Source organism: Dipodomys merriami, unplaced genomic scaffold (genome assembly GCF_024711535.1).
Source record: "Dipodomys merriami isolate MVZ:Mamm:240054 unplaced genomic scaffold, mDipMer1.0.p SCAF_5, whole genome shotgun sequence".
Lineage (NCBI taxonomy): Eukaryota > Metazoa > Chordata > Mammalia > Rodentia > Heteromyidae > Dipodomys > Dipodomys merriami.
The window spans coordinates 42,037,433-42,054,656 of NW_027206068.1; the positions used below are offsets into that span (position 1 = coordinate 42,037,433).

General features: G+C 38.3%; 1 protein-coding gene across 1 annotated transcript; it reads left to right on the forward strand.

Moving 5' to 3' along the window:
- The first annotated feature begins 335 nt into the window (after positions 1–335).
- On the forward strand, positions 336–4,159 carry Gng11 (G protein subunit gamma 11). The gene is made up of 2 exons (XM_069996506.1): positions 336–869; positions 3,750–4,159. Exons 1-2 carry the CDS (start codon positions 774–776, stop codon positions 3,873–3,875), a joined length of 222 nt encoding a protein of 73 aa, XP_069852607.1. The 5' UTR covers positions 336–773; the 3' UTR covers positions 3,876–4,159.
- The last annotated feature ends 13,065 nt before the right edge of the window (positions 4,160–17,224 follow it).

Consider the following 17,224-nt stretch of genomic DNA (forward strand, 5'->3'; position numbering starts at 1 on the left):
CCCCACACCCTCTCGCCCCCCCCCCAACCCCCAAATGTATAAAATCCCTGTTAGGCCTTTTACAAGCTGGATGACCATGCACTAGCAGAGAGCACTGATGTGTTTTTTTCTAAGGATGCAAGTGAGCTTCCTATTCCCTTGGGCTTATTTTATTTCCCCCAGCGTCTACATTTTCCAATACATAGGCATGGAAAAGTTAGATAGTGTGTATTTTTAAAACTTGGAGAGAGGTAAGGGGCCGTTATTTCCTGCTGCGTAGTGTCCTCCGTTTCCTGGCTTCTCAAACAAAACCCGGATGTATCTTGGAAACGAGTTTAAAAAAAAAGGAACAAATGTAAAACTTCTCTTGTCTGCAGTCCAGCTCCAGCGAGTCCGGGCAGGCTCTTGGGGCGTGGCGAGGTGCAGGGCCCGGGCTGCCTGGGGCCAGCATCCCTGCTGTGGATTCTACTGCAGAAAGCTGCTGGGTCAGGTCTCCAACTCAAACCTGCCCCAGCTTATAGGACTGGCCTTCTTGGGCTTGCAGAGACTCCAGGACAAGCAGAGAGCTTTGGGGATCCTGGCCACTGCGCAGGCAGGGTGACGGGGCTTCCTGGAGGAAGCCAGTCCCCCTGGGAACTTGGGGACCGCAGGCATTGCCTGGCAGCCACGTCCTGTGGGGCCGGGTGGTGGTGGGGTGATCAGGGCCCGCAGTTATTTGGGGAGTTGTTGTACTTCTCAGCACTTTCAGGGGCTCCACAGTGCAGGCCATCCTTGGGTCCAGTTCTGGGGCTAAAATGCCTGCCCTTCACATTGAAGATTTGCCAGAGAAGGAAAAGCTCAAGATGGAAGTTGAGCAACTTCGCAAAGAAGTTAAGTTGCAGAGACAGCAGGTAAGTTGTCTGCTCCCTGCTGGGGGTGGGGGTGGGGGGAGTTCGAGCTGAAGGAGAGCTGGGATCTGGTGATCCTTAGGTCCTGTCCTGTCAGGAAGGAGCTGCTGTTAGGAAACCACAAGAAATCCTAAAACTCAAGTGTAAGAAAAGGCCGGTGGCCATTTGGTTCTGGAAAGGATGGCATTTGGGAGAAATATCATTCTCTAAAGCCACATGTTAAAGTGTTCAAACTACTTTATTTAGTTTTGAATTAATTTTACTGGGGTTCTTCAGTGCTGTAGGAGATTTTGAAATGTTTTACTTCAGTTTCTTACTGGCAACAGAGATGCTTTCTTTTTCACTCAGTCACAGCAATCTTTGTCGTATCTTCCACAGTAATAACAATGTGAATTCATTTATTTACTTTAATTTGTGAGAATAGGGCTGGAGATCAAACTCAAGACGCTGAGAATTCTAGGCAAGCATCCCACAACTCCAATTCCTTTGACTTTATGTATTTGCAGTTTAGTACTTGAAAAGATTAAAGAGATACAAGGGGAAGGATGCCAACATTAAGTCTAATGACACGAGTCTTACCAATGGATGAGGATTAGAAGTTGTAGGAATGGGGAGGTTTACTTCTCACATATCTTTTTCTCAAATTTGGCCTTTCCTTTTTAAAATTCCAAATCCATGTTCCTTCTAGATTTCAAGGCAAGATGTCCTTTTTATGTTGAGGTATTTGGCAATAATAATACATGTAGTTAGGCGTTGGTGACTCAAGTCTGTAATCCTGGCTACTTGGGAGTCAGACAGGAGGGATGGCTGTCCCAGACTAACCCCAGGCAAAAAGAAGTTCCTGAGAGTCCATTTCAACCAGAGGTCATGCAGCCACAGGGGAAGCACAATAGCTGGGCCCAGAGGCGCCTGCCTCTGACTCAGGAAATTGCAAATAGGAAGAAAGCAGCCTAACCATCCCAGGCATACAACAGACCCTGCCTCAAAATGGCCAATGCAAAAAGAATCTGGAGTAGTGGCTCAAGTGGTCTAGCCCATGCCTAGCAACTTTGAGGCCCTGAGGCCTCAGTAGTATTAAAAAGAAGTGTTTAGTGGGTTAAAATTTGCTCCTATATCTAATTAATAAAGTTGTTTCTTAATGGAAACTTGTTTCACTCATAGCAAACCCCTCAGTATTGAGTGTTGACCACTTAGATTAGTTTTCACATGGTTCCCCCCACAGCCTTGGGTATTATATATTAAACAGAGGTACAACTCTTAAACAATTCATTGCTAGTGAAAAAATTGTAAGATTTGGGGTTGGGAAGGTGGCTCAGTGGTAGAGTGCTTGCCTTGCATGCATGAGGCCCTGGGTTTGATTCCTCAGCACCACCTAAAAAAAGAAGCAGAAGTGGCGCTGTGGCTCAAGTGGTAGAGTGCTAGCCTTGAGCTGAGGGACAGTGCTCAGGCCCAGAGTTCAAGCCCCATGACCGACAGAAAAAAAAATTTGTAAGATTTTATTTGGTTGATATCAATGTGCTGAACTTACACTGGGAGAAAAGGAAAGCAAGTTCTTCTAATTGTTTAGTTGTCAATTAGCTATTCCAGTTCTAGCTGAAACTGACCATAGTGAAATGAAACATTCATTAGCAGGTTTTTCTCTGCCAGCCAGACTGTCCATTAGAACACAGCCCTACCCTAGTGTATAAGAGAGAAAGAGGGAGCTGGTGGGGAGGAGAGAACTTCATCGTTTCTGGACACAGGAATAATTTAAGCCCAATAAATATAATTATTTTTAAAAGTCTAATAAAACATCTTATTTTGTTATATAAATTTACTTATTTTAGTCAGTGGACCCCATATAACTTTCAAAGAAATAGTCCTATATGAGTATATAAGTGAATTAATGATGTCTGTATTTTTTCTTTAGATTAAATTGCACCATTTTGTAATTAGTAGTTATGCACTACAGTGCACCACTGTACTACTTGAACTTATTTCTAAGTAAATTATTATGTACATTGGGGATACTTATGCAAACATATTTTAGTGATACCCTTTAAAGGCTATAGGCAGCTATCTAGATTACATATTCAGTGGAACATGTGTCCACTTTCTGTAAGTCTCCACTGTCATTTTCTAGAGGGCCTATAGTTCTTCTAATTTCTTCTTAATAATAAAGACCTTAATTAAAACTTTTTTAGTTTTCCATTTATTCTTGTTTTTTAACTCATTGTTCTAACCTGTCACTTAAGCATAGACTTTTTGAATAAGCTATTCAACCTTTTCTCTATTGTAGAAAAAGTTTTAGCTGATTATACAAATGCAAGAATCTCAGATAAGTTTAATGAGCCTCTGATAAAGCTTTTATTTTCATCATTGTCTACACACAAGGAATTCTGAATAGAGACAGTTGGCCACCTTCACCCTTTTCAGAGCTAGGCTTTTCCCAATGTTTCTATCATTGTGTGAAATTCTAGAACATAGCAGATACCCTTAAGCAAGAATTCCCAAATATTTGAGGGTTATCTACCATTTCATTAACTCATTAATATGGAGAATTAAAAGTAGAGAATGCTGTAGTTCCCAAAATGTGGTAGACATGCCAGAAATATGTGTTTTCACAGAATGAATCATCTGATTGACAATGAATAATAACTACTGGGGTCAATCATTTAATACAGTGAACTTCACATTGTTTTAACTTTGACCAATAATAAGAAGTATTTTTACATAAGTTATATGTAGATAGAATAGAATATTAGATTACAGCAGAAATTTAGTAATTGTATAGTTTTAAAAATATTTAAAGTCTGTTTATTATAATTTCATAAAAAAGTAGTGATAACATTTGAGCATCTCTGACTTCGCTTTGTTTTTTTTTTTCCTTTTTCTGGACTCCAGGTATCTAAATGTTCTGAAGAAATAAAGAACTATATTGAAGAACGTTCTGGAGAGGATCCCCTGGTGAAAGGAATTCCAGAAGACAAGAATCCCTTCAAAGAAAAAGGCAGCTGCGTCATTTCATAAATAGCTCTGGGGAGAAACTTTATCCTCAGAGGAAGAGTGATTTTTTTTTCTGTGTTATTTTCCCCCACGTGCCTTTTAAGGAAGGAAAATATAACTTGAAAGAGAATCTTTAAAGCAATCTATCCATAGACTGATGCATCACAATATGTCTGCTTCTCATTTTTGTTCACTGTACAGATCATCTGATGTACAATCATGGAATGAAGGACATAACTTTTGCATGACTCTTTTCTTTCTGTATATCACTTGATGCTTCAAATAAAGTTTTGTCTTGAAAACAGTAATGTTGCTGACTTTAAAAAGTACTTTTCAAACATTTTTGGTACTATAAACATTCATACTGCTCTCATTCTCCTTTTGTGTTTTGGGAGCATATAACTGAAATTCCAAATGATTCATGCTTCACATGTTTACTATGCTAAATTCTGACTTCTAAATGTGTTGATGTAAGTATAAAAAATTGAGTCAGTAAAATTTCTAATTACATGAACTTGAGTCAGATTATCTGAGTCAGGAACCAGGCCAAGTATTTCAGCATTTAGATTTGTGCATGCGTATGTGGGTGGGGAGGGGGTGCACTCATGTGCGCGATGATACTAGGGTTTGGACTCTGGGCCTGGACGCTGTTCCTTAGCTTTTCTGCTTCTCCTGGTGCCCCACCAAAATGAGCCCCAACTCTATTTCCAACTTTTTTGGTGGTTAATTGGAGATAAAAGTCATGGACTTTCCTAATAGGGAATGGCTTCAAACCACAGTCCTCAAATCTCAGATGCCTGAGTAGCTAGGATTATAGGTATTAGCCACCATCACCAGGCATCATTTAGGTTTTATTCAAAGTGTCTCTGCAGTAATGGTCTTGGGAAAGGGACCAAGTTGAGAATCAGGAAATGATTCCTTTGTGCAGTGTGATGGCTGCCCAACCTTGGCTTTGGGGACTACTACTTTTGCTACATTGAGCTGCACTTACCATGCATTCTCCATGTCTCTGGATTAACTCTTTGTCATGCTAGCTCTGTGACATTGGCACAGACACTTGGATCTTGGCCCCCATTAAAGCCAAACTTTCCAGCAGGCCCAGTGCAAACGTATCTCATTTTCTGCTCTTGCTAAAGAAATGGTGAATTTTGGCAGGTAGTTTGTTTCTTGCTGATTTGTATAAATTCTTCATACATTATTGGCCTTCATCCTTCACTGTGGTGGTATGTGTTGCACGTAGCATCTGTCATACCCTTTACACAGTGACCTTAACTTCTGTGGTTTTATCTGAAAAGTAGAGCAAATCAGGAACCATGCCTATTCAAGTTCTTTATGAAAGTATCAGTAACTAAGACCTCAAGGAAAGGGATGGTTCTTTGTCCCAGCTTGTTTTCCCTTTTCCCTCTCTGTCTTTGAGAAATGCTTAGGTGTATACCAAGAGAAAAGTAAGCAAAAACCTTTGCAAATCAGCTCTATCTCAAATACACTTAGTTGGAGGTGATACTGTAGCTCAAAGTGGTAGAGCACTATCTTTGAGCAAAAGTGCTCAGGGACAGAGCTCAGGCTCTGAGTTCAAGCCCCATGACTGGCAAAAAATAACTCAACAACAACAGCAACCAAATACACACTCAGTTACTAAATTGTCCTGGAATTTAAACTCTGGTGCCAGAAGCACACATATTTCATGGATGAGATTTTACTTCCTCTTAGATACATAGTACACATATAGCATCCTAATCAAACCACAGAGATGACTGTGCTTGAAAGTTTTCTTGAGTATATCAGCTTCCCAGCTCTGATGTTTCTTTCCTTTTCTTTCCCTCTATAGGAAGGAACAAGACAATGCAGTCTCCCACTGTATAACTAAAATAAGCTAACTTTCTTTTCCTTCCTTCTCTTTCTTTTTTCTTTCTTTTTTTTTTAAAGAGGAACCCAGGCTTTTATAAAAGTAATTATGGCAAAAGCAAAGCAGGGGCCATTTTCTCCTGGAATTTTCCAAGTGACAGCAATTGAGCTTGCTGAATACGCAATGCTAACTTTATTTTTTATTATAGATTTATTTTTTATTAGTTGTAGAAAATTCAATTCAATATGTCATTTTGTGAGTACAGTGCACCTTGCTCAATGTTACCCCTTTCATCCCCCCCATCTCTTCCAACCCTACCCATTCCCTCAATTTACTTCGTTTCAAGGCTAACTTTAGCTCAAAGTATGATCTGTTCCAAGAGAAGTTTTAAGGATAGATTGGGTGCAGTTCTTCCAAGCACTAGTGAACAATTAGTACTTGGGCTGTGCCAGAACAATTAGCAATTAAATACTTAGTGTGGCTTGAGGCTTTGCTATGTTGGTGTGTATAATGTTTTATTTTAATTAGCAGCATCATTTGTTTGCAGTTACCAACTTTTCTTCTATCTTGTTAGAGAGTATCTGGTATGCAGGCCACAGAATCTGCTTTCTTTAAGGAGGACCAGGGCAGTACACTTTCCCCCTAACTGCTTGAAGGCTGTGTTTCGCAGGCTGCACTGTGAACTTCCAGTCATCACACTCAGGTCTCTGTCCACACAAACCCCAGACTCTGGCTTTCATTCTTCATGTTTCTTAACCATATGACACCAACTTCCTCATGAACATCCAATTCATAGGTGCTTCTTCTGAATGTTAGTCTGTTTATTTCCTCTTACTGTTTTATCATTGATAGTCATCACATAGAAGTTTTCTTGTTTTGGAGATGCACAGTCCTACAACCTTAACTTGCAGTAGGAACTGATAAAAGCATCGACCTGTTAACTCCAAGTGGTGGGAAAGGAGCATCTGAAATTTAAAAAAAAAGAGCAGAATCAACATGATTTAGACAGTTTTATATCTTGGGAAATGTTACAATCTAGTGTGGCAAAACCTGGTTATACTAGGAGAAAATAAAGGGCCTCTGAAAAATGAGCTTTACTAATTGAATTAAAATTATTCATTTCTAGGAAGCAAACAATTAAGAGATCTGATTATGGCCCCCTCATATATTCTAGTGTAGAAAGAATGGTAACATGGTTACTTCTCTACTCAGAGAGCCAAACTCAGTAGTCCCAATATTTTAGTTCTGCCCCCAACACTGACTACAATGAAGGTGAAGGCTATTGAAATCAATCCTGCCAGTCAATATTGTCAACTTCCTGTCAGAAATTATTAATGTATTGTATACCTCTCTGTCTTCTACTCTTCCCCAATTTAACCTCTGAGCACCCTGCATTTCTTTCTAGTCTTTTCCACATAGTCAAAGGTAGCAGATATGAGAGAGATGACCAGAGTATCTGGATTTGCTATTTAGATAATCTCTACCACTCAAACTTGTTCCTATTTCCATTCTTCTGATGCTTAATCTGTATTTGGATATTAGAGGAGCCATTATTAATATTTTCTATGTTAGAAAGCTTCCCTTCACCCTTGCAATAACACATTTTTCTTACTAAATTCATCTCTTTCTCCTTAATACTATTATTTCTCAGTCTTTTGATTTCTTTTGCTATACCACATAATTCCTCATTATATTTTGTTATAGCTGAAAGGTACAGGTTATCTGGAAAGAAAGAAGTTTGATAATACTTTTTGATTAATGAACAGCACAGTCACAAGTTTTTGAACATACAAATCATGAGCTTAAAGCCTTGCATAGCCCTGCTGAATTGTTAGTTAACTCTGAAAATGCAAGATTCTTTTGACCTGTCAAGAATGTTTCCAAAATTGACTTCCCTTTAAATTATTATAATACATGGGTTCTCAAGTTTAGAATAAAATAAGTTATATATATTTGTCATTTAGGGAATGGATATAAGGTAATGCTATAAAATATTCTTCAGATGTCATAAATCATGGTACACTAGGTCAGGGTTTCCAACTGCTTGTCTATTTGGTCAGATAGTAAATACTTTAGCCTTCGAAAGTCTGCTAACTCTGCAGTAACTATTTCAATAAGAAACCAATCACAGACAATGAGGTATGTAAACCAATGAATGTTCTAATAAAACCATTTTCTATAAAAATAAGGAGCTGAATTTAGTGCACAACTATAGTCTACTGATCAATCATATTAGTGATGATTTAGTGAAATGTGATCAATCTGTTGAAGAAACTCAAATCAAAGAAGCTACAATACCAGTATATGTCTTACAAATAAAAAGATATATGCAATGTGTGTGTGTGTGTGTGTGTGTGTGTGTGTGTGTGTGTGTGTGTGTGTGTGTTTGATTCTACATTTTCTTATAGATTTTAGTCAATAAAGTCTGTCTGGATAGAGTCTTAGGGCAGAAAGCCCAGATTTGGGTAATGTATAGTAATGAAGTTACCCTTGACCTAGGTTTCTGCCCGGTACTCCTGGGAGATACTCTCTAAGCCCTTTGAATGCCATGCCTACAAGCAAGTTTACCTGGGAGGATCTGAGATATATCATTAAACCTGACATTCAGTATCAGTCTGCAGTGGCTGAAGAGCCAGTAAAGTTGACCCAGCAATTCTGGTAAAGATACTGAATACTACAGTTTGGGTGGGCACCCCAGGCCAACTATTTTCCGTGTATGGTGTCAAGCACAGGGAACAGTGCTGCCCATGTCTTCACTTGGACAAAATTGTGACTAGACATTTCTTGGACTCTGCCCAATATATTGCTGCTGTTATCTAATTTTCAGTCTGTATGTTTCAGCTTTAATAAGCTGTGAATGTTAGTGTAAGAACTTTCTGTGAGCTCTAGTATATTTGTGACTTTAAAGGAATCGTGGGTAATGCTGAACTTGTAATTGGAAGCAAGAAGACTTGTGGACTGCGCACCTTGTAACTTTGAAGACAGAAGAGGAAACCATGAGAGTGATCTTTATAAAGGTCATGCTGCAAATTAGTGGCAAAGCCTCAGTGAGGATATCAGGTTTGCAGTCTCCATGTTTAAAAGATTCTTCCTGCTCTTATGTGTCTTCCTGACGCTTGCCAACTTTTCTGAGGGCATCAGGCTTTGTGCAAAGGGTTTGGTACACATTGTCTTATTCTATCTTCACGAGAACCCTATGCCCTATACAAGATATGCTAGAATAATCCTCTTTTTTAAAATAAGTATTTTTTATTGTGAAAATACTGTACAGAGGGGTTACAGTAACACGAGCAAAGTAATGAGTACATTTCTTATCAAGCATTGTTGCCTCCTCCTTTGTTTTTCCCCTACCATCCCTTCCCTCCCACCTCCACAACTACACTCCCCGCTCCTGCCTATTGTAAAGTTTGTTTTTTGACATAGTATCTGGTACATCTCATTTTTGCAATGGGTCAATCTGTATCCCTATTTAAACAAGTTGTTTTTTCCCTTTCCTTCCCCAAATCATACCAACATCAAATACAGTGAAAGCGGGGGATATACTGTGGGGGAGGGACATACAAAGCAAAAAAAAAATCACATGATGCCTTATAAATACGTTAGAAACAATAGCAAGGAAGAAAAAACTTGTGTCCCTATCTTGGGGCTCATTTCACTTAACATCATCTTATCTGACCTTTTCTGCTTGACTCAGACATATACTAGTAATTGTAAATAAGGAAAACCATCGGACCTATGTTTCTTTGGGGCTGGCCTGCTTCACTTAATATGATTTTTTTCCAAGTCTTTCCATTTCCTAACAAATAGGGCCACGTCATTCTTTCTGATGGAAGCATAGAATTCCATTGTGTATATATACCACATTTTCTTGATCCGTTCATCTACTGAGGGGCATCTGTGTTGGTTCCATATCTTAGCTATGGTAAATAATGCTGTAATAAACATAGTTTTGCTGGTAGCTTTAGTGTGGTCTTGTTTGTGAACATTTGGGTAAATGCCCAAAAGTGGGATTGCTGGGTCATAGGGGTGCTCTATGTGGAGTCTTTTGAGGAACCTCCATACTACTTTCCAAAGTGGTTGAACAAGTTTACACTCCCACCAACAATGCAGTAGGGTTCCCTTCTGGCCACTTTCCCTCCAGCATCTGTTGTCAATAGAAAGCCCACAGATTGGGAGAAGATCTTCACTAGCTATACAATGGACAAGGTTTCATATCTAAAATATACTTGGAACTCAAAAAATTAAATCCCCCAACAACAACTCCTCAAAGAAACAACTGCCCAATAAATAAGTGGGCTAAAGACTTAAAGAGAAACTTCTCTGAAGAGGAAATAAGAATGGCCAGTAGACACATGAAGAATTGTTCAACCTTTTTAGCCATAAAAGAAATACAAATCAAAATAACATTGAGATTCCATATCACCCCAGCTAGAATGGCTATAATCAAGAGCTCTAATAACAGTAGAATAATCCTCTTTTATACAGTGACAAAACTAAGGCTTATAGTTAAAGAAGTATCTCTGGATACAGGTTTTATAATGGTGAAACAAGAATCCAGATCTATGGATCCTGATTAAATCTCAGTTCTTATTTTTCATGGATATATACAAATATATATGCATCATTTCTATGTGCATGCCAGCCTTAAAAAAGCAGAATTTAAGTTCTTTCATTTGAAACTACCTGGTTGCTTAAATTGCATTGTACATATCTTTTATATTCTTCTTAGTACATGGCATACTTAGCCCTTAGTAAAAGTAAAGAGAAATAGAGCAACAAATGAGGTGAAAGATGTAGAGTATTTTTGTAACTACAGTGCATCTTCTTGGCTTTGGAATCTGTATTCTTCTACATTTCTTTCTTTCCTTCCTCCTCTCTCTTCTGTTTCTCTCCCCTATTTATCTTGCTTGCTCTTATTTCACCTTTATCACCATTATTGTTATTACCAAAGTTCACTTAATTTCAAGCTCCTGTATTTCCAAAAATTGAGTTAAAATAAAATTCTGATGAATGAATATACAATACCCAGGGTACCAAAATCAAACGCAGTGACAATGGGATAAACCATAGGGGTAAACACACAAGAGAAAAAGGAAATCACATAGTACATTGAGAACAACAACAATAAAGAAAAACCTCTTGTGTTTATGTCTTGGAGTTCATTTCGCTTAACATCACCTTATATGGTTATATGTACATAGCTATTGAGCTATTCTGCTCATCTGCTAGGATTATCCTAGATGTATACTAATTATCACAAATAAGGGAGATTATGGAACCTACATTTCTTTGAGTCTGGCTTACTTCACTTAACATGATTTTTTCCAAGTCCTTCACCTTACAAATGGGGCAGTGTCAATATTTCTGATAGAAGCATAGAATTCTTGATCCATTTCTTGATCCATTCATCTACTGAGGGGCATCTGGGTTGGTTCCATATCTTAGCTATGATAACTAATGTTGTGATAGTTGGCGATGTAGGGGGGCGAGGAGGGAAAGGGGGAGAAAAATGAGCAAAGTGGTAACAAGTTAGACAAGAAATGTAATCACTACCTTAGTTATGTAACTGTAACTCCTCTGTACATCACCTTGACAATAAAATAAAAAAAAATTCTGAGAAGAAGATAGTCTGCTGTGTTTTGCTTAAATAGGGTTTTGCCCTTATGTTTTCTGTTAGTGTTTTACCTCTACATACTGCATAATACTCCACTAAAGTTATTTGTTTATTTTTCCTCCAGATACTTAAAGTAAGGATATCCACTAGATGAAATCTAGAGTTAGGAAAATGTAAAAATAAGCTTGGCATTTGTTCAGTTAATATCCTTTCCTTAAATCTGAAATTAAAGGGGCGTTTTGACCATGTAGCTCATAATTTATACCATTTAACTTTTTGACAGTCAACTTCCTTTTGACCTAAACCCTTTTTATTTTCTTCCAGTCTTGATTATGGATTGATTATAGATAACAGAAGAAAAACCATGTTTTTCTTGCTTCTTATTCACTTTATATTCTAGAAGAAAGCTGGATTCCTGAGGATGAATAAATCAACAAGTAATAGGTAAAGTGTAGCAGTAATTGTGACTTTTCTTAGTGTGGTGTTTTGACGTTTTCTGCATACACTCATATTAATTCATTTGACTCAGAGAAGTAGGCAGAGTGATGATACCTGCCTACTTTGACTGCAAGTGATGAGAATGACTCACTTTCATCTTAGGGATGAGAAAATTAGGGCTCACATTAAGGGATTTTTACAGGGGTATATCTATCTAGTCAGGACTTCTAATTTCAAATGAAGTTTGTTACTCACCACATCAAGTCTCAGTAAATATACATATACATATGCATATATATTTTCAAATGCACATTTCTATAAGCTAAGAATATTTGTCTTATATTATGCATTGGAGAATGTGAGTTTCAGGACTCAAAATACCATTACTGTCTTTTATTTCTGAGCTATAATTTTAATTGTATATGAACTTTAATTGTATATGAACTTTTCCCAGTCCATACACACATCCTTAAGATAATCTAGCATTTTGTTGATCAGGCTAAAAAAAAAGTCAAACTTAAGAGAAAAAAATGCTTGCCTTCCTTTCCCATATGAGAGGGATGGCTTTAGGCATTTACTTATGCCACATTGCTGTTTCACTGTGCTGGGAACTCCAGAGACTTAGAGCTCATAGCCTGACTGTGCACCCTCTACAGGGCTACCCTCCCTTTATGTCTCAGTAACCAGGCTCCCTCACCTCTCCAACCAATTTTTTCCTCTAGCTTTTCATATTGTCATAACCAAAAAGGATGCTGCTGCATCTACTCATTTTCCTTCCTGAACTGAGGTCTCCTGGTTTACCATACTGGCCTTTACTAATGAACTTTTGAAGTTTATACATTTTTTTTTTTGGTTGGTCATGGGGCTTGAACATTGGGCCTGGGTGCTATCCCAAGCTCTTCAGCTCAAGGCAAGCATTCTACCACTTGAGCCACAGTGCTACTTCTGGTTTTCTGGTGGTTAATTGGAGATCAGAGTCTCATGGACTGCCCAGGCTGATTTTGAACTGTGATCCTCAGATCTCAGCCTCTTGAATAATTAGGATTATAGGAATGAGCCACCAGTGCCGGCTGAAGTTTATACTTTTGCTTTAGACATCTCTCTTCCCTGAATGCAACTGTGCTGCTGCGGTTGTTGCTTCTCCTCCTGCTCCTCCTTCTGCTGTTTTCTTGGTTTTTTTTGGACAGTACTTGGGTATGTCATGACTACCATCAGTACAAGTACAGTACAAGTCAGTACTGTATGTCTTGACTACTTGAGCCATGCCCCTAGTTTCTAACATTGCTCCTTGCTTGATGATATTGATACCTGGCTCAGACACCTCAGCTCCATCCTCTGGAGCTCCTGCCATCTTTGAGGTCCAAGATAATGATCATTCTAACACTTTGATCTTAGAATTTTTCAATCTTCACTTCAATAATTACAACACTCATTTTGCCTTTTCCATTATTCCACTGTACTGTGTCACTCAAAAGCACTGAAAATACTGGTACCTTTGTTGCTATATTACCAATATATGCTAGCTTTTATAAAGACACAATAATGAATAATTAAGAGCATGCTAATTTTAATGTAATAAAATAATAATACCTTAGTCAGTTTTATGTTGAGTTCAGAGATTAATAAAAATGTGAACAAAGTGGCTGAACTTTTAATGTAATAATAGTTTGTGTGTTAGAGGCAATGATTGTCTGTGGTGTATGGACCTGACTTGAAGGGGAAAGTGAGGACTTCTGAGATGCAGGTGTGAGATGGACCCAGGCAGCATGGTTGTGCTACCTTCCTGAAAATTCCTTGTGCCAAAGTTTCTGATAGGTATACTTTCAATATCACTTAGAAAGTGTTGTGATCTCAATTTTGTCCTTTTAGTAATAGTTAACATTTTTCTTTGTTGTTTTCAGTCTGATTTCCCTTGCTAATTGTGAGCTCAGTCATGTGTAATTTCCCAAAGCCAGTTGTCTTGTATTTCTTAAGGCCCATGGTAGACCTTTGAAGTCTCCTTAAAGGGTATGGGAGGAGGCGACTCCACAAAGCATGGGAGATTTTTGTGGTAGAGGATTATGGGAATACAAAAGAGTAACTAAGGGTGGGAGGTCATAGCCTTGTGTCATTCTCACATTGTCTCTATAGGCTGATTAAGGATGCACTTCACTCTCCTTCTCTTCTTATTGGAAACATGACAATTGTCAGGGGTCTGACCCCGGGTGCTCCTGAATGATTTATTTAAACCAGAACTTTATTTTTTTATCCATCATCTGAGCCAGAAGGTCAAAGGCATCACAGGCCTAGACCCTGGGTCCTGTTTCAGTGGGAGCAGTACCTTACCCAGAATGTATAATAGAATGACAATCACATCTTATTTGATTATAACTAATGAACTTAAAAATACCATTACTGTCTTTTATTTCTGCGTTGTAGTCACTCATTAGTTCCCTTCATCTTCCCTTCTTCTTTACTTCTGCCAACATGGACTTTTGTTAAAGTTATTCCAACATCTACTCCCCAACTTGTGAATACTCTTAAGTTTCCATCTCTCTCTCTCTCTCTCTCTCTCTCTCTCTCTCTCTCTCTCTCTCTCTCTCTCTCTCTCTCTCTCTCTCTTCTCTCTCTCCCTCTCCTTCTGTAAAATCTAGTGCTTGTGTGCACTCATTCTCTAGTCTGTACTTCGCCCAGTTTTTCTCCATATTCTGAATTTCTTTGCTTGCGCTAGCCTGAAGCAGGCAGGCAGCCATGTTGAATATATACTGGCTTCACTGCAGTGCCAGACAGTCCTTCAGGATTCCTGGGATTGGCTTTCTCTAGGTCACCTCTGGCTCCAAATTCTCAACTCCAAGCACACTTTACCTGCCCTGCCTTCTATTGTCTTTTGAATCTTCTTTGTTTCCACCTAAATGTTTTCATCAGGAATTTCTACAATGTTTCTGCAAGTAAAAATATTGTTCACATCTTCAATGTATAAGGATTTATAAGATCAAGAAAGAAATAATGCCAATCAAGTTTCAGCTATTTCAATCCCTGGTAGACTTTGAGCTCTCCTCTCCTCAAGCCATGCCATTAAGTTCTTCTTCTTATTATCTATTTTCTACCCTATTTTTCCTCCCAATTAAAATAAATTTTTAGTGTAAAACAGACAATTAAGCTGCCCTGTTTATATTCTTTCAGACACTCAAGCTTACATTGTCTCCCATTGTTCCCAAATCATGTTTCAGGTATATTTTTCTAAAGACAACTCTTTTTTTCTTTTTTTTTTTTGTAAAAATACTGCACAGAAGGGTTACAGTTACATGAGTAAGGTAATGAGTACATTTCTTATTGAACATTGTTGCCTCCTCCTTTGTTTTTCCCCTACCAATCCTCCCTCTCCACCTCCACTACTCCTCCCCTACTCCCAAGTTGTAAAGTTCATTTTCAACATAGTGTCTTGTACATCTCATTGTTACAATGGGTCAACCTGTATCCCTATTTCAGCATTTTGTTATTTTCCTTCCCCTCCTCAAATTAGAAAAACGTATATACAAGATGCAGGGCACCAGAATCAAATACAGTGAAAACAGGGATTATACTGTGGGGGAAGAACATACAAGAGAAACAAAAAAATCACATAGTGTATTTTAAATACATTAAAAACAATAGCAAGAAGAACCCCTATGTTGGGGTTTATTTCACTTAACATCATCTTATATGGTCATATGGACAAAGCTTTTGACCTTGCTTGTCCTGAACTAATACTAGTTATTGCAAATAAGGGAAACCTTTGGGCTTGGTTACTTCACTTAATATAATTTTTTTTCCAAGTCTTTCCATTTCCTAACAAATGGGGCAATGTCATTCTTTCTGATACAGGCATAGAATTCATATATATATATATATATATATATATATATATATATATATATATATCCATTCATCCTTCCATTCTTGATCTATTCTTTTACTGAAGGGCATCTGGCTTGGTTCCATATCTTAGCTATGGTAAATAACACTGTGATAAACATAGTTGTGCTAGCAGCTTTAGTATGGTCTTGTTTGTGATCACTTGGGTAAATGCCTGGAAGTGGGATTGCTGAGTCATAGGGGAGCTCTATTTTTTTGAGGAACCTCCATGCTGCTTTCCAAAGTGGTTCAACAAGTTTACACTCCCAGTAGGATTCCCTTCTGGCCACATTCCCTCCAGCATCCGTTGTTATTAGATTTATTGATTATAGCCATTCTAACTGGGGTAAGGTGGAATGTCAATGTTTTTTTTTATTTGCATTTCTTTTATGGCTGGAGAGGTTGAGCATTTCTTCATATGTCTATTGGCCATTCTAATTTCCTCTTCAGAGAAGTTTCTCTTTAAGTCTTTAGCCTACTTATTTATCGGTCAGTTGTTGCTTTGAGGATTTGTTGTTTGGAGATTTAATTTTTTGAGTTCCAAGTATATTTTAGATATGAGACCCTTGTCTGTTGCATGGCTAGTGAAGAACTTCTCCCAATCCATTGGCTTTTTATTGATCTTGCTAGCTATGTCCTTTGCAGTTTCATGCAATCCCATTTGTCTAACCTTTCTTTGATTTGTTGTGTTTCTGGGTTTTTATTATGAAAATTTTGGCCTGTGCCAAGGAGCCCTAGAGTTTCTCCTGTTCCTTCCTGTAATGTTTTGAGGGTGTCTACTTTGACTCTGAGGTCTTTGGTCCATTTGGAGTTGGTTCTGGTGCATGGTGATATATAAGGATTTAGCTTTAGTTTTCTACAGGTGATTAACCAATTTTGCCAGCACCATTTACTGAAAAGGCTGTCTTTATTCCATTCTATTATTTTTAGCTCCCTTATCGAAGATTAGGTGGCTATAGGTCTGTGAGTTCATTTCTGGATCTTCTGTCCTATTCCTAAAGACAACTCTTCCTAATATGAAATCTTGTGTGCATTTTTCCCTTCTGATATACTTGCTACTTTTATAAAAGCACACATTGCCTTTACTTATTTATTTATTTATTTATTTATTTATTTTGGGTCCGGTCGTAGGGCCTGAACTCTGGGCCTGGGCACTGTCCCTCAGTTCTTCAGCTAACGCTAGTGCTCTACCACTCAAGCCATAGCACCACTTCTGGCTTTTCTTTTAGCTTATGTGGTGCTGAGGAATCGAACTCAGGGCTTCATGCATGCAAGGCAAGTGCTCTACCACTGAGCCACCGTCCCAGCCCTACTTATTTTCTTTACTTTCTGTTAGCTCTGTATCTATAACTTCTAAAGAAGTAGGTCTGAAGCAAAATGTGAGCAATCCAAGACTGATACATTCATCTGCAATGGGGGCCTCATTATCTGAGCTAACTCCATTCCTACTCTGCTTCATCCTCCCTTCATTTGGAAGTCTTCATCTCAGCTTGCTTGCTGCATCCCCCGCCCCCAAATCTACCTCTTCTCAACAACAAATATCTACCACCAACTCCCTTTTCATTATTAGCCTTTGCTGCCAGATTTTATTTTGAATAAAAA

Excerpts from the sequence above, each read along its gene's own strand:
- Gng11 (XM_069996506.1), top strand. The coding sequence starts at position 774 with ATGCCTGCCCTTCACATTGAAGATTTGCCAGAGAAGGAAAAGCTCAAG. Across the intron at positions 870-3,749 it reads TTAAGTTGCAGAGACAGCAG|GTATCTAAATGTTCTGAAGA; the intron begins GTAAGTTGTCTG and ends TCTGGACTCCAG.